Source organism: Aquarana catesbeiana, linkage group LG02 (assembly GCF_042186555.1).
Source record: "Aquarana catesbeiana isolate 2022-GZ linkage group LG02, ASM4218655v1, whole genome shotgun sequence".
Taxonomy (NCBI): Eukaryota; Metazoa; Chordata; class Amphibia; order Anura; family Ranidae; genus Aquarana; species Aquarana catesbeiana.
The window spans coordinates 710,144,514-710,169,225 of NC_133325.1; the positions used below are offsets into that span (position 1 = coordinate 710,144,514).

The following is a 24,712-nucleotide window of genomic DNA, read 5'->3' on the forward strand; positions in this document are numbered from 1 at the left end:
AACAACGGTATGTAACGTCGCTTCGCCCTGTGGCCACTAGGGGGCGCGTGCACACACCCTCCCCCCCCCCGCTCGCCGTCGAGCCGATGCGAGTGCCCGATGGTCTCAATCACCGCCGGGCTCCCGCGATCGCTCAGGGCACAAGAAGAACTGGGATCTGTGTGTGTAGATTATTAATAAAAATGCCACAAAAATATCCCCTACTTTGTAGACGCTATAACTTTTGCGCAAACAAATCAACATATGCTTATCGCAATTTTTTTTACCAAAAATTTGTAGAAGTATACATATCGACCTAAACTGAGGAAAAAAATGTTTTTTTATATATTTTTTGGTAATATTTATTATAGCAAAAAGTAATAAAATAATGTGTTTTTTTCAAAATTGTCGCTTTTTTGTTTATAGCGCAAAAAATAAAAACAGCAGAGGTGATCAAATACCACCAAAAGAAAACTCTATTTGTGGGGAAAAAAGGACGTCGATTTTATTTGGGAGCCACGTTGCACGACCACGCAATTGTCAGTTAAAGCGACGCAGTGCCGAATCGCAAAAAATGCTATGGTCTTTGGCCAGCCAAATGGTCTGGGGCTGAAGCGGTTAATAAATCAACCCCCATGTGTCTTTATAACACAGACCAAATTCTGTGTTTCTCAGACAAGCGTTAAATCTTCCGTATAATATCAATAAAATCATCTTGTTTGACACTTTTTTTTCCCAATTTAAAAAGTTTCAACAACCAAAATCACCTTACGTTGGGCTTTAAATTACTGCAAGTGTTCATCACTGTCACTATTGGGCAAGGATCACAGTAGGTGGTTTGAAGTTCATGTTGCCATTGAGAATAGGTAGATGTCTCCACATCCTTTATTCTTTGGAAGATATTTTCCCATCTATGGCCACCCTAAAAGCTGGCCCTGAACAGTTTTTTTTTTCAGCCAATAGGCTGAATGAACAAAAGCCTATTGGCTGAACAGATTCTTCCTCCACACAAATGGAGGCATCTTCAACCACCAGGACATTGTGTTTAATGGTTCCTGTCAAAAGTGGAACTTGATTATTTTGATTGACTTCTGCCAAAGGAACATGCTGGAAAACTATTGTCGATGCAACCGTTGATCACTGTATTCTGACAGTAGCAGGTCCCGATGTCAGAAGACAATGTCCCAGCGGGGGAAGATTCCTCCATCCACCTCATTTGCGTGGATGGAGGAATCTGTTAGACTTTTTTTTGTTCAGCCAACAAGGGAGGAGAACTTAAAGCAGAACTCCACCCAAAAGTGGAAGTTCCACTTTAAGTCCTCCTCTTCTGCCACGTTTGGATTGTAATTTTTTTTGGGGGGGGGGGCAAACACCTAGCTTTGACAAGAACCCACTTTTGCTCTGATCACCTAGACAATTTGAGAGGAAGTTCTCCTATACCCCGCTGTCTTCTAGGACATGTCACATGTTACAACGAAGGCGCTGGGAACTCAGAGGCTAGTGAAGAAGTAACCCAGGTGAGGACGGTGCTGGATCCCTGGACAGGCAAGTGTCCTTTTATTAAAAATCAGGATTTGTAGCTGCTGGTGTTTCATATTTATTTTTCTCCAGAGTGAACCTCCTCTTTAAAAGGAACCCCTAGCAATCACTGGGGGAACTCTTGTTGAGATATCCTGAGCTAGATGCTGCAAACCTAGTTCAACAACAGGAACAGAGCCCTTCTCCTAACAAGCTTTTTATGGACATGGACAATCATAGTCTCATCAATAACATCATTGCCTGTAAAAGCCAAAGTAAAATCCTTTTCATATATTTACTATGCCTAGGACATTTACAAGACTTTTCTTGCTGGCATTTAAAATCACAGCCCTCTCAAACACTATATAAAACAGCATGAACCGATTCATATAAAAGTCTATTGGTGGTGAAATATCTACTGGCTAATTGAAGCCATAGTGCTCATTAAACTTAAACAGGACATACCGATTTCTATTGTAAAGAGTTCGCGAATGTATAAACTACAGAAGCTAGCTCCAAAGATCTAGGTTACTATATGTACAACGTGATTGGGAGGAAGATGGAGGTGGAACGTTTGTATAGGATTGTGTTAACACGCTGGGGTCAATTTACAAGCTGGTGCACTCTGGAGCTGAAGCAGCTGTGCATGGTAGCCAATCAGCTACTAACGTTAGCTTGTTCAATTAAGCTTTGACAATACAACCTGGAAACTGATTGGTTTCTATGCAGAGCTGCACCAGATTTGGCATTCTCCAGTTTTAAGCCTGGTACACACGGGTTCAATATCGGCCGGTTCAACAGAACCTGACCGTCATTGGGCCGTGGGTACACCAGCCTGGCCGGCTTCTGTTGAACAGGCATGCTGGAAAACCAGTCTCCCTGTCAGAACACAATAGTTTAGCGGGGAGATCGCTGTACTAACATCGGATAGTTAGTACATCGGCTCCTCCCGAGCTCCTTCGTTTTTTTCCTTCAGCCCGCTGGGTTGAACGAAACAAAAAAAAAAAAAAAAAAAAACAAACAAACATAGTTTGTACTAGGCTTTAGTAAATAACCACCATAGGCTAGTGAAGGTCTGACGAAGGAGCCGCACATGCTCCGAAACGCGTTACCACCCCCTTCTCTACACTGACACCATCAGCCTTGTGTGTCCCGCAGTGAATACAGACTTCCCTGCTGCCTCCTCTTTCCAACACGCATGAGAACGCTCTACAGCTGCTGGACGGCTCTACACTGCTCTCTACCACCGTGCTGAGGATGGACACATGCCACAGATGAGGACTCCTGATTTTATCATGTCCTTTAACACTCAACAATCTTGTAAGTGCTTTTAACCCTTTGTGCACTCTATTAAATTTGACACACTGCACTTAGAGGCGCCTTTCTTTTCCTTTTTTATATCTTCAGAGTTGCTTCTCCTCTAACCAAAGTGCTGCCAGAAGTGCCACCTCAACACTATCATCCCTCTGACCAGCTACCCACCTCCACCAGAGTGCCCTTATCTCCTCTCTGTTTTATAGGCTAGTGAAGAGGTTACACTGTCTAAGTATTTTTAGGATGCATCTACACCTTTGTGTTTTAGTGAGGGAAAAAAAGGAGTATGGCATCTATTGTGCAGATTCTTTAAAAATAAATCTATTTAATATATTGTCCTCCTGTGTGTTTGTTACATGTTTTGTACAGTACACTTCTGATACATAAAAAAATATAATAAATTTGTTCTACCGATTCTTCCACTGTCATAATTGACTTTGTACTAGCGAAAGTCTGTTTTTTTTTTTACAATTTTTAAATTTTTTTTATTAAAGGGCTGAGGTTTCTGCAAAGTTGTGCAGCCCAATGTATGTACTTTACAATTTCTATACTGTTAGGGTTCATTCACAAGAAAGGCAGCTCCTACCACCCCTGTAAAAAGCAATCCACAATAAATCACTTCAGTGCTTTTTTTTTTTTTAGGTTTTCTTTTTTCGGTCGTAGCGATATCTTATATTGCACCACCATGCTACAACGGCAAGCTAAGCATTTCGCACGTGATTTTCGACAGAATCTCACTGACTTCATTAGGCATACTGAGGTAAATTTGCCACCCCTCAGACTGCCATGTGACGTTTTAGGTTGGTGGTAAAAAATGCATATCAACCGCCTGTTTCTACCGCTCATGTGGCCTAAAAGCCAGTGTTTTGACAGAGCTACAGTATATCTAAGGTCCATTTCACATGGGCGATCCAGTTTTTCAGGGGGACACAATTGAAAGGTACATGCGTTCCTATAGACAGGCGGGTGTAAATGGACTTGTGTTCGTTTACACCCGCCTGCACCCAGATCAGATCCGGTCAGCTATAAAGAAAAAAAAAATGGAAGGTAATCCGTCATCTTCCGTTAAGGCGGATCAGAGGGTAGTGGGGTCATAAACTGAGCAGACACAGAGGTGTCACCCACCCACTCTGCTCTGACCAGCAGGGGATCTGTAAGGTCATCTCCTACTGATCAGAACAGAATCCTCCCTGTGTGAAAGGGGCCTTACTGAAAACTTCATTGAACTTTTATTAGAACTGATTTTGTCCCAGCAGCTGTTCAGTAGGCATAATAACTGCACTGTCTGATTCAGAACCTACAAAATTTGAGCATGATATTACAATCACGAAAAAGGCAAAAATTTATTTTGCCTAAAAATTCACAATCATAACTCAAACTGTGAACATTATACAAAACATGGCAGACTTTTCTGCAGACCCAAGCGATTTTCAAGTGAAAGATTATTTCTGTTAATAAGCTTGTAAAATGCTAGTGGCCTTAATTCAAATCACAGATTTCCAATTTAATTTTTGCATTCCAAAGTTGAAAGTTGGCATTTGTATTTTTGGACTTTAGGTTTTGTTCACATGTGTGGCTAGGGGGCAGTAAAGCCAGGTGACTGAGTTATAGTTTTACTGCCCCCAACAGACCGTCTGAACCTGGGCATGCAGCCGCTGAGGGCTCTACACATGTTGCACCTAGGATGACGTGCTTCGCAGCGGTGGCAAAAAATACACAACATGTTGCAATGTGAATCTATGGGGGCCTCATCTCAACTGCGTGTAATGCATGAGATTGCAACATAGTAGTATAGTATTTACAGGGTTTCATCAGGGGGTGAGAGGTGGTGACATAATGCCTCCACACCACCTGCCAAATTCCCTCTGAAAGGCAATCCAATGTGTATCACTCTTCAGAGGGCACTGTACATATGAACAAGATCTTAGTTCCTAATGGAAAAGCTTTAATGCTCTTGACTTATGAGAAGGTGGTTGATTTAGAATACAATACTGACTGTGTCTATTACCTTGATTGCATAGCATGAGAACTCTGGAAATCAAAACAATATTTACAAAATAAAATTCCTTTGCTTTAGCTGGAGGTCCTAATTATGGCAAATCCACCCTACTCGTGTGCAGTGTAACCATAACCTCCTGACTTCACTCAGGGATTGCTGGAAACACTTTAATCATGGCCGTCCGCCTACACAGAGCTGGCAGCAATCATCAGGCCTTTTCCTGACAAGTTACTGAAAGAATTCTTTGAGGGAATTGACATTTAACACACAGCAGTGTATATAGGTGACATGTGATGCTGCTTCTGCTGCAATGCGCCGGGACTAGTAGTTCTTAAACATATTGCTTATACTGTGCATATCATTATACAACAATCATTCAAAAATCTGCCAAAATTATCCAGAATTCATTACAGATGTGCCAGATTTAAGACAATTCACTTAGCCTAGGTTCACATTGGAGCAATTTGTCATGCGATTTGAGAGATCAAATTGCATGACAAGTTGCAGCCTATTGGCGGCAATGGCACTGTTCCAATTGGTGCGACAGTGATTTTGCGGCGCTGCACCGATTTGCAAAAGTGGTTCCTGCACTACTTTTGCAGATTTCAGGTGTGACTTCAATAGACATCGGTGTATGAAGCCACACAGATGTCTATCAAGTAGCACCTGAAATCACGCTGACCTTGCTACTTTGAAATTGTGCTACTTCAAGTGAAGTAGGCGATTTCAAAGTAGCATCAATGTGAATCAGGGCTTAATCTGAGTTTTATGATTTCTAAAATTGCCAGGTTAATTAGGATTTTTAGATTTTCTGTCAATGGCCATATTGTTCAACCTTCTTGCCTCCAAGAGACTGCACAATTGATATAACAGGAATAGGGGTAGATCCTAGATTGTAAGCTCTAACGAGCAGGGCCCTCTGTTTCCTCCTGTGTTAAATTGTATTGTAATGCCGGGTACACACGATCGCACATTCCGACAACAAAATCCATGTTTTTTTTTTTTCCGACGGATGTTGGCTCAAACTTGTCTTGCATACACACGGTCACACAAATGTTGTCGGAAATTCCGAACATCAAGAACGCGGTGACATACAACACGACAACAAGCTCCCATTGAACATTTGTTGTCGGAAATTCGGACCGTGTGTACGCGGCATAACTGTACTGTTTGCCCTCATGTTGTAAAGTGCTGCGCAAACTGTTGGTGCTATATAAATCCTGTATAATAAAAATAATAATAGAGTGTATAAAAAAATTGTAATATATGATTTCTTGTCCATTTTTCAGAGAATATGAATGAGAACACAAAAACTTTTCTCTCACGCATGGTTAGTGTTTGGCTGAAACCATTTATTATCAATCAACGTTTTTTACGCTTTTTAAATCATAATCACAATAGAAACTACCCAAATGACCCTGATCAAAAGTTTACATACCCTGGTGATTTTGGCCCCGATAACATGCACACAAGTTGACACAAAAGGGGTTTGAATGGCTATTAAAGTTAACAATCCTCACCTGTCATCTTTGTGTGTGTGTCTGTGTGTGTGTGTGTGTGGTCAATGAATTTCTGGACTCCTGACAGACCCTTGCATCTTTCATCCAGTGCTGCACTGACATTTCTACATTCTAAAGCCTCATACACGCGATCCGATTGTTGGCCGACCGAATCGTCTTGCATACTAAAACGGTACATACATGTTGGCCAACAAACACGAACGTAGCGACTTACTATGAGGAATTTCAGCTCGAGTGCCACCCTTTGGGCCCATACTGCTAATTTTGTGTTTGGTGAGCATTGATTCCGAGCATGCGTGTTTGTATTTTCGACTTTTGTGTGACGGTTCTGTGTACTGAGCATCAGAAAATCTGACAACAGACCATTGTCCGCCGAAAATTTACTAGCATGTCATTCAACATTTGTTGGCAGAAAGTTGGACCACAATTGTCAAAAGGAGCATACTAACAGTCAGATTTTAGGCCAACAGTCTGTCAACAAACAATCCCCTGCCAACAATCTTATCGTGTGTACCACACCAGACTTAAGTCATGGGGAAAGCAAAAGAATTGTCAAAGGATCTGCGGGAAAAGGTAGTTGAACTGTATAAAACACGAAAGGGACATAAAAAGATATCCAAGGAATTGAGAATGCCAATCAGCAGTGTTCAAACTCTAATCAAGAAGTGGAAAATGAGGGGTTCTGTTGAAACCAAACCACGGTCAGGTAGACCAACTATAATTTCAGCCACAACTGCCAGGAAAATTGTTCGGCGTGCAAAGAAAAACCCACAAATAACTTCAGGTCAAATACAGGACTCTCTAAAAACATGTGGTGTGGCTGTTTCAAGATGCACAATAAAGAGGCACTTAAAGAAAGATGGGCTACATGGTCGAGTTGCCAGAAGAAAGCCATTACTACGCAAATGCCACATAGAATCCCGCTTACAATACGCCAAACAGCACAGAGACAAGCCTCAAACCTTCTGGCACAAAGTCATTTGGAGTGATGAGACCAAAATTTAGTTTTTTGGCCACAGCCATAAACGCTACATTTTGAGAGGAGTCAACAAGGCCTATGATGAAAGGTGCACCATTCCTACTGTGAAACACGGAGGTGGATCGCTGATGTTTTGGGGATGTATGATCTACAAAGGCACAGGAAATTTGGTCAAAATTGATGGCAAGATGAATGCAGTGTGTTATCAAAAAATACTGGAGGATCATTTGCATTCATCAGCCAGGAATCTGCGCATGGGACGTACTTGGACATTCCAACATGACAATGATCCAAAACACAAGGCCAAGTCGACTTGTCATTGGCTACAGCAAAATAAACTGAAGGTTCTGGAGTGGCCATCTCAGTCTCCTGACCTCAATATCATTGAGCCACTCTGGGGAGATCTCAAACGTGCAGTTCATGCAAGACAGCCCAAGAATTTACAGGAACTGGAGGATTTTTGCCAAGAGGAATGGGCAGCTATACCATCTGAGAAGATAAAGAGCCTCATCCACAAATACCACAAAAGACTTCAAGCTGTCATTGATGTTAAAGGGAGCAATACACGGTATTAAGACCTGGGGTATCTAAACTTTTGATCAGGGTCATTTGGGTAGTTTCTGTTTTCATTATGATTTAAAAAGGGTAAACACAGTTGATTGATAATGGTTATGCGTTGCGATTCCTGCGTGAATCACATGCGATGTGACGCATCGCATCAGTGTGACCACAGCCTTATAATGTTGTGGTAAACAAAAGATGGTGAATACTAGTTTATGACTAAAGAGGTTGGGTACATTTGTGGACATTTGCTTAGCAAACAACAAGCAGGAAAAGTCATTTCAGTCAGGAATTGCTGTTACAAATGGGCAGATGTTGCATCTTTCATTACAACGGCAAAAGATGTGATACTGTATGGCTGGCCTAAAGAGTGTCAAACTGTGCCTTACTCGGCAAACAGAATTTTCTATACTTGTCTCCAAACACGAGACAGTACAAAAGGGCTTCACTGATGCAGAAAACGCACTTCATCATTCTGTGTGAAAACCATTCTAGTCGCCGTCTTCACCTAGATAAGAGCAGGTTTGATGCTTCAGTGAAATCGCATTATAAACAGTAAATCAACTCTGACATCTAGTGGTGGCTGTGTGCGCTGCTCACATCATAACATCTGCTATGGTTTGGTGTTGATTCATAGGAGATGAGATCAGAGATGGACGAGCACAAACACCAACTGAGAATGCAAAAAGTGTGTTTTGTTACTGAGATCAGGGCCATTACCATCCCTTTACTATAAATATTTTACAGGAATTATACTGAGAGAAAGCTTTTAAATCATACTAGAAAAAGGAAAAACGGAAAACAGCCAGGATTGTCTGAATCACTTGTGTGAATTCATTAAAATCCTAAGTCTTATGATCAGCTTATTAAAGTATTTACATATTTTTAACAAACAGTAAACAAGCTTTAAATAAACCCTTCTAGCTGAAGGTCCAGGGATCTGGTGGATCCCGACTCCGTGGTTGTGATGACGTGGAGCCTGGAATGACTTCTGTGACGTCAGCAGAGAGAAGACTTCAGCCTGCTCTCTGCTGAAAACGGGTCACAGGAGTGAAAAATGAACTGCGCTCCTATGATTTAAAGTTGAATTCCAGGTATGGCAATTTTTATATAGTTACATATCTTTGGAAGCTGGAAATCACTGTAGTAAGCACTGCTCAGTGAGTGACCCTCAGTACAGTGAACAACATGACAGCCACTCAGCATGGGACCAGAAGCTAGTGGAGATCACTGTAGCATCAGTGCTTCCATGGAGATCGACCAGGTATGAACCATACATGCCTACATTAATTGGATCATGTTTAGTGATCTTGTGCTATTCTTAATTGTCTATTTTTCCTGGATGCAGCCTATTAAAGTTGAACTCTAGCAAAATGTTATTTTGAACATAGGGCAGATAATATATAGCTATTGGTGCCTGTTAAGGATTTGCTTGACATAGGAGTTTTGGAAATGTAATGGCTAGAAGCGGTAAAAGGGTACTACAATAAAAATAGAAGTTTTATCACCCCCACCCATAAAAAAAGAAAAAAGAAAAAAGTTGAACTCTAAAGCCTGTAAAACACTGATAGTCTTTTTTCTCAGTGGGTTAAACGGGGAAAAAAAACAAACAAAAAAAAACCCAAAAAAAACAAACCTGACAGCATCGGTGGGAGCCCCAGTACTAACAATCCAACATTAGTACAGCGATCTCCCCTGCTGAGCTGTTGTGTTCTGACAGGGGGACCCCCCCCCCCCCGCCCGCCAGAACACTCCGGCCAGCATTCTCAGCCAATCGGCTGCTGGTTTTCCAGCCTGCTCGTCCGACAGAAGTCAGCCAAACGGTCAGCTTCTGTTGGACCGGCCGACATACACAAGGGCCAAATGTCGGCCGGTTTTGATTGAACCGACCGACGTCTCCTGAAATTCGGCCCATGTGTACTAGGCATAAGACAGACCCTTATCAGTCGTTCCCATCTACAATAAAAACACCTTATGCCCTGTACACACGGTAGGACATTGATCGGACATTCCGACAACAAAATCCATGGATTTTTTCTGACGGATGTTGGCTCAAACTTGTCTTGCATGCACACGGTCACACAAAGTTGTCGGAAAATCCAATCGTTCTGAACGCGGTGACGTAAAACACGTACGTTGGGACTATAAAACGGGGCAGTAGCCAATAGTTTTCGTCTCTTAATTTATTCTGAGCATGCGTGGCACTTTGTGCGTCGGATTTGTGTACACACGAATAGAATTTTGTTGTCGGAAAATTTTATAGCAAGCTCTCAAACTTTATGTGTCTGAAATCCCTATGGAAAATGTGTGATGGAGCCTACACATGGTCGGAATTTCCGACAACAAGGTCCTATCACACATTTTCCATCGGAAAATCCTATCGTGTGTACGGGGCATTCGTTTTTGAGTAAGTGCTAATTTTGAGCTGTGTGAGGTCATCTGCTTTTTCATAATGAATCATTTTCCTGGGCCCTGGGGGGAGGATCTGGAAATGCGGCACGTGCAACAATGTTGCAAGTTGAAATACATTTCCCATGATACTACAGGAAATCAATAACATGTGGACTGATCACAGGTTATAAATTACACGAAGGAGGTTATGTGACCAGGAGCCATTTCTTCATAAGGATTAAAGAGCGGTGCGCAGTCATATAAACTATAAAACAGAGAAAACCAGGAGCATGTTGGATGGGGAAAAAAAAAGTTTAAAAAAAACAACCAGCTTTTTTTTTTTTTTTAGACAAGGAAGCACAGTTATAATTATAATCCTCCTGGCTGGAGTTCACCTTTCTCCCCATTTCAGCGATCTTCACTGTGTGGTCCTGCCCAGCTCCACACAGCCTTTCTAGCAAAATCATCCCCGCCAGCTCCTCTTAGTAGTGCGCACACGTACCTCGGCCCCATTCATTCCTATGGCTAGTCATATTCCCCTGCATGGCCGTGATATATAAATACTGCTAGTTTAACACTTCTGTTATACCAGCAATGTAAGTCTCAACACAGGAATAGGTAGAGATGTATTTCCTGTACTGCCTGAGAGACTTTCCTTTTTCAATTATATGAAAAGCACAGTATTCTGGCCCCTGGTCCTATGACATGCTGTGATCCCATACAATCTTACCTGACAGCTCTCTGCAAAGAAGCCACAGTCTAGCATGTGCGGAGGACATAATCAGTAATGCCCAAGTGGCAATATAGATGGACAGGGTATCAAAAGGGAATCCCACTAATTGACAGATGGCGCCACCTTGCAGCCCAGGCTGGGAGAAGACAATATGGTAGTACTCAAATCACATGATGGAAACATTTTAAAAAGAGATCACACTTTATGGCTTGCATAGATAGGCAAACACAGTGTGTTTTCAGATGTATTCTGCTTGTGCTTAGGAGTTCCTTCACAAGTGTGTTTGATATAATCAGCCTCATCAAGCTGCTTTTGCATTCCCATTGGCAAAATCAATTAATGTATTTTTACATTTAAAAGGCAAGACTCTGGTCCGGCCGCACCTAGAGTATGCTGTCCAGTCCTCAGGAAGGATGTACTGGAAATGGAGCGAGTTCAAAGAAGGGCAACTAAGCTAATAAAGGGTCTGGAGGATATTAGTTATGAAGAAAGGTTGCAAGTACTAAACTTATTCTCTCTGGAGAAGAGACGCTTGAGAGGGGATATGATTTCAATTTACAAATACCGTACTGGTGACCCCACAATAGGGATAAAACTTTTTTGAGGAAGGGAGTTTAATAAGACACGTGGCCACTCACTAAAATTAGAAGAAAAGAGGTTTAACCTTAAAATGCTTAGAGGGTTCTTTACTGTAAGAGAGGCAAGGACGTGGAATTCCCTTCCACAGGCGGTGGTCTCAGCAGGGGGCATTGATAGTTTCAAAAAACTATTAGATAAGCACCTGAACGACCACAACATACAGGGATATACAATGTAATACTGATATATCATCACACACATAGGTTGTACTTGATGTGTCTTTTTTCAACCTCACCTACTATGTAACTACATAAGTATAGACTTGAAAAAAACCCAACCAGTTTACTCACCTAGGTGGATCCAGGATTGAACCAATGCTGCATCTGTCCCCCACCGGCTCTGCAGTGAGAACTGAGCGATCAAACACCGCTGATCGCTCAGTTCTCCTCCTCCACTCTTAGCATAGAGCCGTGACTGTCAGACACTGGCTCTCTGCTCTGTCCCTCCAGTGCTCACTGGAATTCTGGGCTGTGGAGGGGACAAGAGGGGCTGGCTCAGGCTCTCAGTGGATCACTAAGAGCCTGAGCCAGGTGCTGGTCCAGGCAGTTGGGTGCATCCGGACTATATGCCCTGGACCTTTCAAAAGCCTGGACCAGCTGAATGATGTCAGCCGACAGCAGATTTTAGGATGCGGTCGGCTGAAAACAGGTCACAGGAGTGCAGAACGAACTGCACTCCTGTGACCTACAAGAGAAGTATAGCCAAAATAGCTTTGGCTTCACTTCACCTTTAAATGGTATATAGCAAGTGCATGTGGTTATCTTGATATTTACTTGCAAGACTAGGAGAAGGAGTGGAACCAACAAGGTTGTGCTGCAGTGCACAGTGCTGTCAGTTTAATACAGTTAACATGCTGACAGGAGGCAGGGGAAGATTGAGCAAAATCATGGCTCAATGTGCTTGTGCTCTGTTATTTCTTGCTGTCCAACCAGCAGGATCTGGGGGTGTTAGAGCCCTTGCTATAGTGCATAACTGCAGGTCCAGGACCCAACTTTAGCTAGATCACAAGAGTGCTTGAAAAGAATGATAACACTTTTGGCAGTTTACATACATGTATTTCAATTGTGTCTTTAGTGGCATGCTTGGAGTTCAGCACTAAGAGTTGTAGTAATTTTCCTCAAAGTGGAAGATGTGACTGACAAGCCCAGAGGCAGATCTGGGTCTACTAACTGACAGCACAACTCTGCCAATCAAATAGCCAGCAGCTTCAGGCAATTGACCGGGAAGAGCTGTCAGAATGCTAGAGAGATATTTAGCTGCAATCATTACTACCAAAATTAACATGAATAGTGTGAAGGCACTCCAGTCAGTTTATGCTGTCTAAAGTGCAGGTGGGATTACATGAAAATTCTTAAAAGATCAGCAAATGTAAAATATTAGCTTATAATAAAATAATTACAGATTCTGTGCACAAAATATAAATGCAAAGATTTGCGCACATATTGTTTGACCATACCCATATTGGGTCAGGCCAACTTGGGAAGGAAGGGGCTATAAAAATGAACAGGTTTTGCTGTGTCATATGCAGCCACAAGCCACCATCGATGTTGACTTTGATTGAATGCAACACAAAGATAGGCAATTGCTTTTCTGCAAGCTTGTGTGTACTGAGCACTATGCTTTCCTGTTTTACATACCAAGGACTTTATTATATGTTATTGCAGATCTTAACGATAAAAGAATAAAGGAATTATGCTTTAATAACACTATTACAAACTATCAATTTTATAGAGTATATTAGGAGATCCCCTACTTGATGCCTGTGTGTACAGACCAACAAGAAACTTACCAAAGACTGCCTGTAATGTCACTCAATAGAGTCATTGGACATAAGGCAAGATGTGTGTTAGAAAATACCCTATACATAGGAATGTTACCAGCATATACTACACCGCACATGCAGATCACTTCCCGTTCTCATCTTTATCTATAACTTAAATTGTAATTTTAATGAAAAAGACAAACTAACATTCACAACCAGAAGGGTTTTTATATCTGTATTAGAGGTTTAATACATATACATTCCCCAGAGAAGCACTGTAATAAAAAGAATAAACTTGAAATAAATGGGCAATACATTTGTGGCCAGCCTGATACCAAGTGACGAACAGCAATTTTAAAAAGATCTAGTATGGCGCTAAAGACTGAAAGCAACAAAACAAAATAAGCAAATGAATGCAGCTATACTCACTGCGTGATTTGATCTGATAGCGGAAGAAATGGAAATAACAAAATAAAAGAAGGGCGAGGGAAAGAGAAACACAGAGAGCGAAAGAAAGAAAGAAAAAGAAAGAAAGATCTGATATAAATAATGTAAAGAGAAACAGTGAAAAGGCAAGAGAAGAAAGTGGTGAGAAATGACAAATGAGTACAGAGAGAGAGACAGAGAGACAGAGAGAAAAAGAAGAAAAAGATTAAGAAGGGCGAGAAACAGGGAAAGAGAAGCTGAGAGTAAAGCAGCAATGGTGCAAAAAACAAAAAACAATCACCTACCTTGTAGCCAGTCCACTCCTTCCTGAAGGCCCTCACCCTTCAGTCCGTCACTTGCACTGATAAAGAGAAGAGGGTAGTCAGCACAGGGCATGATCAGCAACATTTATCATATTGAACACTATATGAAAAATAAAAAAAAATGCATTGACATTTAGAGGAACCAATATACAGTTGTGCTCATAAGTTTACATTCCCTGGCAGAATTTATGATTTCTTGGCCATTTTTCAGAGAATATGAATGATAACATAAAAACTTTTCTCTTTCACTTATGGTTAGTGTTTGGCTGAAGTAATTTATTATCAATCAACTGTGTTTACTTTTTTAAAATCATAATAACAAACTACCCAAATGACCCTGATCAGAAGTTTACACACCCCAGTTCTTAAAGTGGAGTTCCACCCACTTTTACAACTCTTCAGCATCCCTCACTAAACTGTGCACTGTAAACAAATTGGATATTTTAAAAAATTTTTCTCAGCACCTACTGTATATCTGCTGTATTCATTTTTCACTTCCTCCTCCCTGGCCGTGGCCCATCACATCATTTCCTGTTTGCAATGCCTTCTGGGAAGGGGTGGCAACTTCCTCTGACACTGCCGTTGCTACGGAAACCTGACCTGAAACCTATTACACTGCTTGTGCTGCACTGAGCATGTGTGAGATCTGCAAGGATGAGATCCAGGAAGAAATACAGTCTGGCTTCAGATGCCCACACTTACGATGGCCACGGCCTGCTGCAAGTTTATAAAATAACAAACTACTGCTATAAACTAACAAAACAGACCTTAGTTCACAGACTAACTTTACTAGAATACATTAAGCTTGTGTATTGTAGGGGTATTTTTATTTAAAAAGTATAATTTCGTCCGGAACACCACTTTAATATCGTGTATTGCCCACTTTAACTTCAATGACAGCTTGAAGTCTTTTGTGGTATTTGTGGATGAGGCTCTTTATCTTTTCAGATGGTAAAGCTGCCCATTCCTCTTGGCAAAAAGCCTCCAGTTCCTGTACATTCTTGGGCTGTCTTGCATGAACTGCACGTTTGAGATCTCCCCAGAGTGGCTCAATGATATTGAGGTCAGGATACTGAGATGGCCACACCAGAACCTTCACTTTATTCTGCTGTAGCCAATGACAGGTCGACTTGGGCTTGTGTTTTGGATCATTGTCATGTTGGAATGTCCAAGTACATCCCATGCGCAGCTTTCTGGATGATAAATGCAAATGATCCTCCAGTATTTTTTGATAACATACTGCATTTATCTTGCCATCAATTCTGACCAAATTTCCTGTGCATTTGTAGCTCACACATCCCCAAAACATCAGCAATCCACCTCCGTGTTTCACAGTAGGAATTGTGTACCTTTCATCATAGGCCTTGTTGACTCCTCTCCAAATGTAGCGTTTATGGTTGTGGCCAAAAAGCTAAATTTTGGTCCCATCACTCCAAATTACTTTGCGCCAGGTTTGAGGCTTGTCTCTGTGCTGTTTGGCGTATTATAAGCGGGATACTTTGTGGCATTTGCGTAGTAATGGCTTTCTTCTGGCAACTCGACCATGCAGCCCATCTTTATCTTTCTTCAAGTGCCTAATTATTGTGCATCTTGAAACAGCCACACCACATTTTTTCAGAGAGTCCCGTATTTCACCTGAAGTTATTTGTGGGTTTTTGTTTGCATCCCAAACAATTTTCCTGGCAGTTGTGGCTGAAATTTTAGTTGGTCTACCTGACCGTGGTTTGGTTTCAACTAGGGAAGCACCGATACCATTTTTTTACAACGAGTACGAGTACCGATAATTTTTTTTTGACAGCTCCAATTACTGGACTTCTTTAACACTTCAGCTGTAAACAGGTAAGACCCACTAACAGCTCAAAGAACCTAGCCTGAAGGTATCGGTTTCAGGTATCGGTGCATTTACACTTGTGCAAATACTCAGTATCGGCACTGATACCGATACTGGTATCGGTGCAACCCTAGTTTCAACAGAACCCCTCATTTTCCACTTCTTGATTAGAGCTTGAACACTGCTGATTGGCATTCTCAATTCCTTGGATATCTTTTTATGCAACACAAAACAGGAAATCGCCCGACACCTGACCTTTTCCTTTTTTGGATATCTTTTTATATCCCTTTCCTGTTTTATACAGTTCAGCTACCTTTTCCCGCAGATCCCTTGACAATTCTTTTGCTTTCCCCAAGTCTCAGAATCCAGAAACGTCAGCACTGGATGAAAGATCAAGGGTCTGTCAGGCTCGTCGTGCTACACTGTACCCAAACAATTTTTTTGTCATTTTCTTCACACAAATAGAGCTTTTTTTGGTGCCATTTAATGACTGCTGGGTTTTTTATTTTTTACAAAAAAAAACTTTTTGAAAAAAAAAAAAAGTTTACTTTTTTTCTGTCAGCAAATTTTTTAACTAAGTAATTTTTCGCCTTTACTGATGAGCACTGAGCACTGATAGGCTGAACTGGTGGACATTGATGAGGTGGCACTTATGAGCACTGATGAGGAGGCACTGATGTGGCACTGATGAGCACTAATAGGCAGCACTGATGGGCTCTGTTGCGCACTAATAGGCGGCACTGATGGGCATTGATCGACAGCAGTGATGGGCATTGATGGGCAGCACTGAATGGGCACTGATTGGTGGGCACTGTATGGTGACACTGTTTTACTATACTGTAACATCAGTGCCCTGATTTCATTCCATGTACCCCTGTGTGGAGATGCTGATTGGTGCTCCGCGCCTCACACTGACAGAATGTGTGGCGAGGAGAGCCGGTTACCTCATTTGACAGTGGGCGGGCGGCAAACAGTTAATAGCCATTCAAACCCCTTTGTGTCAACTTGCGTGCATGTTATCAGGCCAAAATCACTTTTGATCAGGGTCATCACTAACCATGAGTGAAAAAAAAGTTTTATCATTCATATTCTCTGAAAAATGGCCAAGAAATCATAAATTCTGCCAGGGTGTGTAAACTTATGAGGACAACTGTATAAACCAACAATCGGAAAGCTCCTTAAAAAGTTGTTTGGAAGACACTGCAGAAAAGGGATGGATTATAAAAATGTAATCACCAGGTTTCTTTAAAGGTCATGTTAGGTGGCGTAACAATACCCGGTACATTTTTTTTTAATGTGTGCCCATATAATAAAGTTACCCTTCCCAGCTCACTGCCGCCAGCTCCAGGTCCTTAACGCCACTTCCCAAAAACTGAAAAAGTGATACGCGCTCCCTGTGCCCTTCACAGTACAGTACAGCAGGGACAGCACAGGCAGCAGTCACTGTCAATCAGTAGCAGAAGGTATCAGAAGCAGTAGACAAAAAGTGACACATCCACATAACCAGGTGATTCCATGGGGTGAGATTTGATGAATTTGGTGCACACAGAATCTGATGCAGCTGTGTGTAGAAACCAACCAACTTCCAGATTTTATTGCCAAAGCTTAATTGAACAAGCTGAAGTTAGAAGCCGATTGGTTATTATGCACAGCTGCCCCAGATTCTGTGTGCACCAGTATTAGTAAATCTCCCCCTATGGGTCCCTGTAAGGATAGGGAGTTATCCCAAGACGGGAACCAGAGAGGGGGGTATTTTAAATGGAGGGTTTGATAACAGGCACAGTGTTAAAAGCAGAATAGACATGCAAACAAGTTAAGTGCTAAGGTCTACAGCACAATGTTTTTTTTTTTTTTTAAGTAACACAAGGATTTCCTAAACAGCAAGCATTCATAGTGATAACAGCATTTGATCACAGGTATAAGTATTATCTAATAATAGCTAGAGATGTACATACAGTATGTAGTGATAACAGTCATCAAATTACCATAGATGTAAACTGCCTGTCTTATTATTATTATACAGGATTTATATAGTGCCAACAGTTTGTGCAGCGCTTTACAACATGAGGGAAGACAGTACAGTTACAATAAAATACAATACAATACAGGAAGAAACAGAGGGCCCTGCTAATTAGCCTTATAACAAGGAAAACCTCCCTGCTTATACAAAAGCCAAAGCTGAGCCAAAGAATACCACCTCTGAAACATTCCCTGTTAAATAAAATTAATGAGACCCATTGCCAAATACCGCATTAAACGGCGTATAAAACACACGTTTTCCTCCTAAAAATAGGGGGCAAATCACAGGTGCGTGTTATATGCCGACAGCGTACCTCAGAGGGGAACGAACGGCGCCAGAATTCACGAGCCTTCATCTCCTGTTTACTCAGCTCTCACAGTCCCGCCTCCGCCACTGGCATTGTACCAGTGTTCTGTCAATCACAGGAGCTGGTCCAATGCAGATGGCAGAGTCGGGACTGTGTGTGTGTGTGTGTGTGTGTGTGTGTGTGTGTGTGTGTGTGTGTGTGTGTGTGTGTGTGTGTGTGTGTGTGTGTGTGTGTGTGTGTGTGTGTGTGTGAGAGAGCCGACTGAGAGCCGAGTAAACAGGAGATGACGGCTCGGTGATTTCCTGCGCTGTCCAGGCTGCATCGATGGTGAGGCTGCACATAAGCATTGAGGCTAAAAAGAAGCATTGATCAGGCTGCAATGATGAGATGTGCTGCAGATGGGCATTGATCAGGCTGCATTGATGAGATGTGCTGCAGATGGATGGGCATTGATCAGGCTGCAGATGGGCATTGATCAGGCTGCATTGATGGGAGATGAGGAAGCTGCAGATGGGCACTAAACAGGCTGCATTGATGGGCACTGACCCTTATTTTAATTCAAAGTTGTTTACTTAAAAAATACGTTTTTTTCCTGAAACTTCACTCTTAAAATTAGGGTGTGTGTTATACGCCGATAAGTACAGTACTTATTTTTATAGGCGCAGGGAATTTTAGTCCATCTGTGTTTTTAGCTTCACCCTGGCTTACAAGGCATGATAGAGGTATGATAAGGGTAAGTACAGTGCCTTGAAAAAGTATTCATACCCTTTTAGATTTTCCACATTTTGTCATGTTGGAACCAAAAAAGTAAATTTATTTTATTGGGATTTTATGTGATAGACAACACAAAGTGGCACATAATTGTGAAGTGGAAGGAATATGATAAATGGTTTTCAATTTTTTTACAAATAAATATCTGAAAAGTGAGTCAATAAGTTGTAGAACCTCCTTTCGCTGCAATTACAGCTGCAAGTCTTTTGGGGATGTCTCTACCAGCTTTGCACATCTAGAGAGTGACATTTTTGCCCATTCTTCTTTAAAAAATAGCTTAACCCCTTCCCGACTGTCGCACGCCGATCTACGTCGGCAGAATGGCACGGCTGGGCAAATGGACTTATAGGTACGTCCATTTTAATTCCCCGCTGTCCCATTGCGTGCGCGCGCGCCGGCCGGGAGCTCCGCAAGTCGGGTCGTGGGTCCCGCGGACTCGATCGCCGTGGGGATACCCGCGATCGCCTCATGAAGAGGACGAATGGGGAGATGCTGATGTAAACAGCATCTCCCCTTTCTGCCTAGTGACAAGTGTCACTGATCTGTGCTCCCTGTCATCGGGAGCAGTGATCAGTGTAGCGACACTGCTTGCCCATCCCCCCTACAGTTAGTAATCACTCCCTAGTACTGACTTAACCCCTCCCCGCCCCCTAGTGGTTAACCCCTTCACTGCCAGTGTCATTTACACAGGAATCAGTGCATTTTTATAGCACTGATTGCTGTATAAAAGACAAAAGTCCCAAAAATGTGTCAAAAATGTCCGACATGTCCGCCATAATGTCGCAGTCACAATAAAAATCGCTGATCGCCATTACTAGTAAAAAAAAAAAAAATTATTAATAAAAATGCCATAAAACTATCCCCTATTTTGTAAACGCTATAACGTTTGCGCAAACCAATCAATAACACGCTTATTGCGATTTTTTTTCTTTTTACCGAAAATATGTAGAAGAATACAATCGGCCTAAACCGAGGGAAAAAAATATATATATATATTTTTGGGGGATATTTATTATAGCAAAATGTAAAAAATAATGCGTTTTTTCAAAATTGTCGCTCTTATTTTGTTTATAGCGCAAAAAATAAAAATCGCAGAGGCGATCAAATACCATCAAAAGAAAGCTCTATTTGTGGGGGAAAAAGAACGTCAATTTTGTTTGGGAGACACGTCGCACGACCACGCAATTGTCAGTTAAAGCGACGCAGTGCCGAATCGCAAAAAACGCTCTGGTCAGGAAGGGGGTAAAATCTTCCTGGGCTGAAGCGGTTAAGCTCTGTCAGATTGGATGGGGAGTGTCTGTGAACATGTATGTTTAGGGTCGTTGTCCTGCTGGAAGGTGAACCTCCACCCCAGTCTCAAGTCTTTTGCAGGCTAACAGGTTTCTTCTAAGATTGCCCTGTACTTGTCTTCATCTTCCCATCAACTCTGAGAGGCTTCCCTGTCCCTGCTGAAGAAAAGCATCACCACAACATGATGCTGCCACCAGCATGTTTCACGGTGGAGATTGGGTGTTCAGGATGATGTGCAGTGTTAGTTTTTTGCCACACATAGCGTTTTGCTTTTAGGCCAAAAACTTAAATGTTGGCCTCATCTGACCAGAGCACCTTCCACGTTTGCGGTGTCCCCCACATTGCTTCTCGCAAACTGCAAACAGGACTTCTTATGGCTCCCTTTCATTCAACAATGGCCTTCTTTTTGTCACTCTTCTATAAATGCCAGATTTGTGGAGTGCACAACGAATAGTTGTCCTGTGGACAGATTCTCCCACCTGAGCTGTGGATCTCTGCAGCTCCTCCAGAGTTATCATGGGCCTCTTGGCTGCTCCTCTGAGTAATGTTCTCCTTCCCCGGCTTGCCAGTTTAGGTGGACGGCCATGTCTTGGTAGGTTTGCAGTTGTGCCATACTCTTTTCATTTTCGGATGATGGATTGAACAGTGCTCCGTAAGATGTTCAAAGCTTGGAATATTTTTTATGACCTAACCCTGCTTTAAACTTCTCCACAACTTTATACCTGTCTGGTGTGTTCCTTGGCCTTTATGATGCGGTTGGTTCACGAAGGTTCTCTAACAAACTTCTAAGGGCTTCACAGAACAGCTGCACTGTACTGAGATTAATTTACACACAGGTAGACTCAATTTACCAATTAGGTGACATTTGAAGGCAATTGGTTTCACTAGATTTTAGTTCGGTATCAGAGTAAAGTGGGCTGAATACAATGCACGCCATATTGTTCAGATAATTATTTGTAAAAAATGTTGAAAACCATTTATCATTTTCCTTCCACTTCACAATTACGTGCCACTGTGTGTTGGTCTATCACATAAAATCCCAATAAAATACATTTTTGGTTGTCACGTAACAAAACGTGGAAAATTTCAAGGGGTATGAATACTTTTTCAAGACACTGTAGAAGCTGCACACATTCTTATACTTATACTGTAGAGCCAGTTCAGACTAAGGTGTTATTCAACCACTTAAGGACCGGAAGGATTTGCCCCCTTAATGACCAGGCCATTTTTTGTGATATGGCACTGCGTCGCTTTAACTGACAATTGCGCGGTCGTGCAACGATGTACCTAAACAAAATTGACGTCCTTTTTTCCCACAAATAGAGCTTTCTTTTGGTGGTATTTGATCACCTCTGCGGGTTTTATTTTTTTGCACTATAAACAAAAAAATTAGCAACAATTTTGATAAAAAAAAACATTTTTTACCTTTTGCTATAATAAATATTCAAAAAAAAAATATGTCTTCATCAGTTAGTGGCAAGTAATTTATTAGTTGTCCAATACCACTTCTGCAGGGGTTTCCCCACCAGTCCCTGAAGTATTAGGCCCAGAAATTTCCAAATGTCATCTTTGGTCACTGGTTCCCACTTTCTGCTTCTTGGAAACTTCCGATGCGTAGTAGCCAATTGTTGCTCTTTGTACAGGTTTGTCTCAGTAACTATTTTTTCAATTAACTCATCGGTCAGAAATAATTGTAAGTATGCCAAGGGGTTGTCATGTTCAACGTCTACTTTCACACCAGATGCTCCAGTAAATGGGAATCTTGGGGCCCTGCCTGATCTGTACCACAGTCAATAGAGCACCAACTTCACACATCACTGAGCTCAGTCGCAGAATCGTCGCTGTCGTCACTTTCAGTGTTTGATGACGAATTTCCCCACGAATCACTATCATTCAATACTGCAAGTGATTCTAATTCACAATCGCTGTTTTCTAGCTGATCTAAAACCGCTTTTGACCTGAAGGGATGCTTTTTGGATGCCATGGACTTTCTCAAGTTTCCAGGCAGAAAGAACAGTAAAAGTGCAGGCAGGGCACTGGACAAAGCACTAGGGACAAAACTTAGGTGAAATGGTTTGATACAGTAATGTAATCCTAACAGATTACAATGTATTGTGTGTATGTTAGGTTTTGAACTTTTTTGAATTTCCCGCCCGGCTAAGCCCCCCTGCGTCTCCGTGCTCGCAGGGAAGGGAACCAGGATGCATCGGCCACAGGACATCGGGGGACCGTAGGGACAAGGTAAGTAACAACACAGGGATACTACCGTGTACCGTGTGGCTCGGGGTTACCGCTTTTGGTACTGAAAATTAACCCACCGAGCCACACTCGGGATTACCGCCAGGGAGGTTAATGAAGCGATTTCCTATGATCATCAGCTCTTTCTAGTATCCATAATGTAGTATTTTTCCTAGTTGAGATATTTCATAAAAAATGCTGCATTATGGTCACTAGATAGAGCTGATGATCAAAGGAAACCAAATGCATTAAGGAAATATGGTCAGAATTTACGATAGCTGGGCGAATGCTTGTGACACTGATCCAATATTTTTTCTCATTTTTATAAATAGACCCGTTTCCTATTAATTTGTTTAGACCAGAAGGACCTAGAATCTTTCAGAATTTAGCAGAAACTTGCACTATGGCTAAACCAGAATGTAAAGGCTCTGCCATGGATTCTGTTACCTTTTTTTTTTTTTTTTTTGCTCCTGAAGGATGCTCGCTGCAATACAGTTATTGAGAAAACATTTCTGCTTAGAGTTGCAGCACAGGGAGAACTGTATTCTGGGTTATAGACACTTCTAGCAATCAAAACATCTTTATTGTGCACACACACGCACTTCAAAATAATAGAACCATTACCAAATATGCCACGGCTTGTCCTTGATGTTCTCTAAACACAGCAACTGAGAAACCTTCACAGATGACAGAGAGTCTCTCAGGTCCATTTTGTTAGCAAAAAACAAAATTGGTATCCGTCTGTGCTTAATGTCTGGGGAACAGGAGAAAAAAAAATTATGATAAAAGAAAATTAGAACAGTTTCAGGTTGTGTGAACATGTATTCACCAGCACTAGCAAAAGGTGGAAATCCCTTTTTAAATTCAGGGAGATATCTGCCTGAAGTCAATGATTTTGTACTCTTTAGCATTTGGATGAGAAAAGTGAATACAACAAGCTGAAAGGATGAGATTTTTAAGGGGACAACCAATAATACACTTCCTGGTCTAGAGTGACAACGCTCATTGCTCCGCACGGTGTCTAAGGAGAAGCAGTGCTGTCACCCTAGAACAGGACTCAGACAGAATACACCTTCTTCTCCATAATATAGGGAGAAGGTATTTTATAGTCCACACAAATAGCTTGGAACAGTGCAACTGATGAGTGCAACATAGGCAGAGAGCACAGGAGATTCACGCATAAGCTTTCTGGCAGAATCCACAGCAGGGATGCTCAACCCGTGGCCTGTGGAGCCCTCTTATATGGCCTGCGACCTCAAAACAGGGAAGCACATGCCCATGCTCTGGGATGGTGTTTCAGCAAGCTCAGATTGGGATCAACAGTTGCTGACCTGCCATCCCAGAGCAACAGTGCATTAAGCCGGCGCCAGCAGTGGAGGAAGAAGGCAGCCCCAGAGGGAGCAGAAGAGGCATGAGCCAATGCTTCCTGTGTAGCACCGGCTCCTGTCCCAGGAGGAGGGATACCAAGTGCCCTTCGTCTAGGACCTTTCTAGCAACCTGGCGAGGGAAACATCACATACACTGCACTTTTGCAAAGGGCATATTAGCACTTAAAAAAAAAAAAGGTTATTAGGCTGCTTTCACACTGATCTGCGGGTGCAGCACAGTGCATCTGCGGCTTTTCTGCAGGTTAGTTGCTCTGAACCATAAACTTTGATTATATCCTGTGGGTTTGGTGCGCTTTTTGAAAGTGCACCGCACGCAGATGATGTAATAGAAGCTTATGGATGAGTGCAGCTAACCTGCAGGAAAGCTGCAGTAAACCGCAGTACATCAGTGTGAAAGCAGCCTTATAGGGGGCTCAGAACTGTAAGGGCTCGTTAACATTTGTGGTTTGGGGGGGGTGAAACCCCATAGTTCATTGTGGCCCGCGACTGGTTACCAAATCACTTAAGTGACAATCACTCTTCAAAAGGTCGAGCACATCTGATACACAGATTTCTTTTTGCACAGATAAAACAAATCATTTTCAACAGTATATTCAACAGATCAAAAGGGAGCACATTAGAGACGTAGAAACTATTTTGGTACAGTTTTCTTTCAACAAAAAATAAATCAGGAGATATCAATTAAGATTTACCAGCAAATGAAGGCCTACAAACAAGCTATAA

The 24,712-nt window shown here is 42.0% G+C and overlaps 1 protein-coding gene across 3 annotated transcripts in view; it reads right to left on the bottom strand.

The window, feature by feature from the left end:
- The window catches only part of ARL6 (ARF like GTPase 6), a 126,807-nt gene that overhangs the window by 9,041 nt on the left and 93,054 nt on the right, over nucleotides 1–24,712 (bottom strand). For 2 of the 3 annotated variants that reach the window (XM_073616986.1, XM_073616987.1), the window contains exons 6-8: nucleotides 23,226–23,355; nucleotides 14,127–14,182; nucleotides 13,825–13,837 (exon numbers count right to left, since the gene is read on the bottom strand). In XM_073616986.1, the coding sequence (XP_073473087.1) occupies nucleotides 13,825–13,837; nucleotides 14,127–14,182; nucleotides 23,226–23,355 (199 nt within the window). The remainder of the gene's footprint in view (nucleotides 1–13,824; nucleotides 13,838–14,126; nucleotides 14,183–23,225; nucleotides 23,356–24,712) is intronic. The other variant, XM_073616988.1, reaches the window with a different exon arrangement.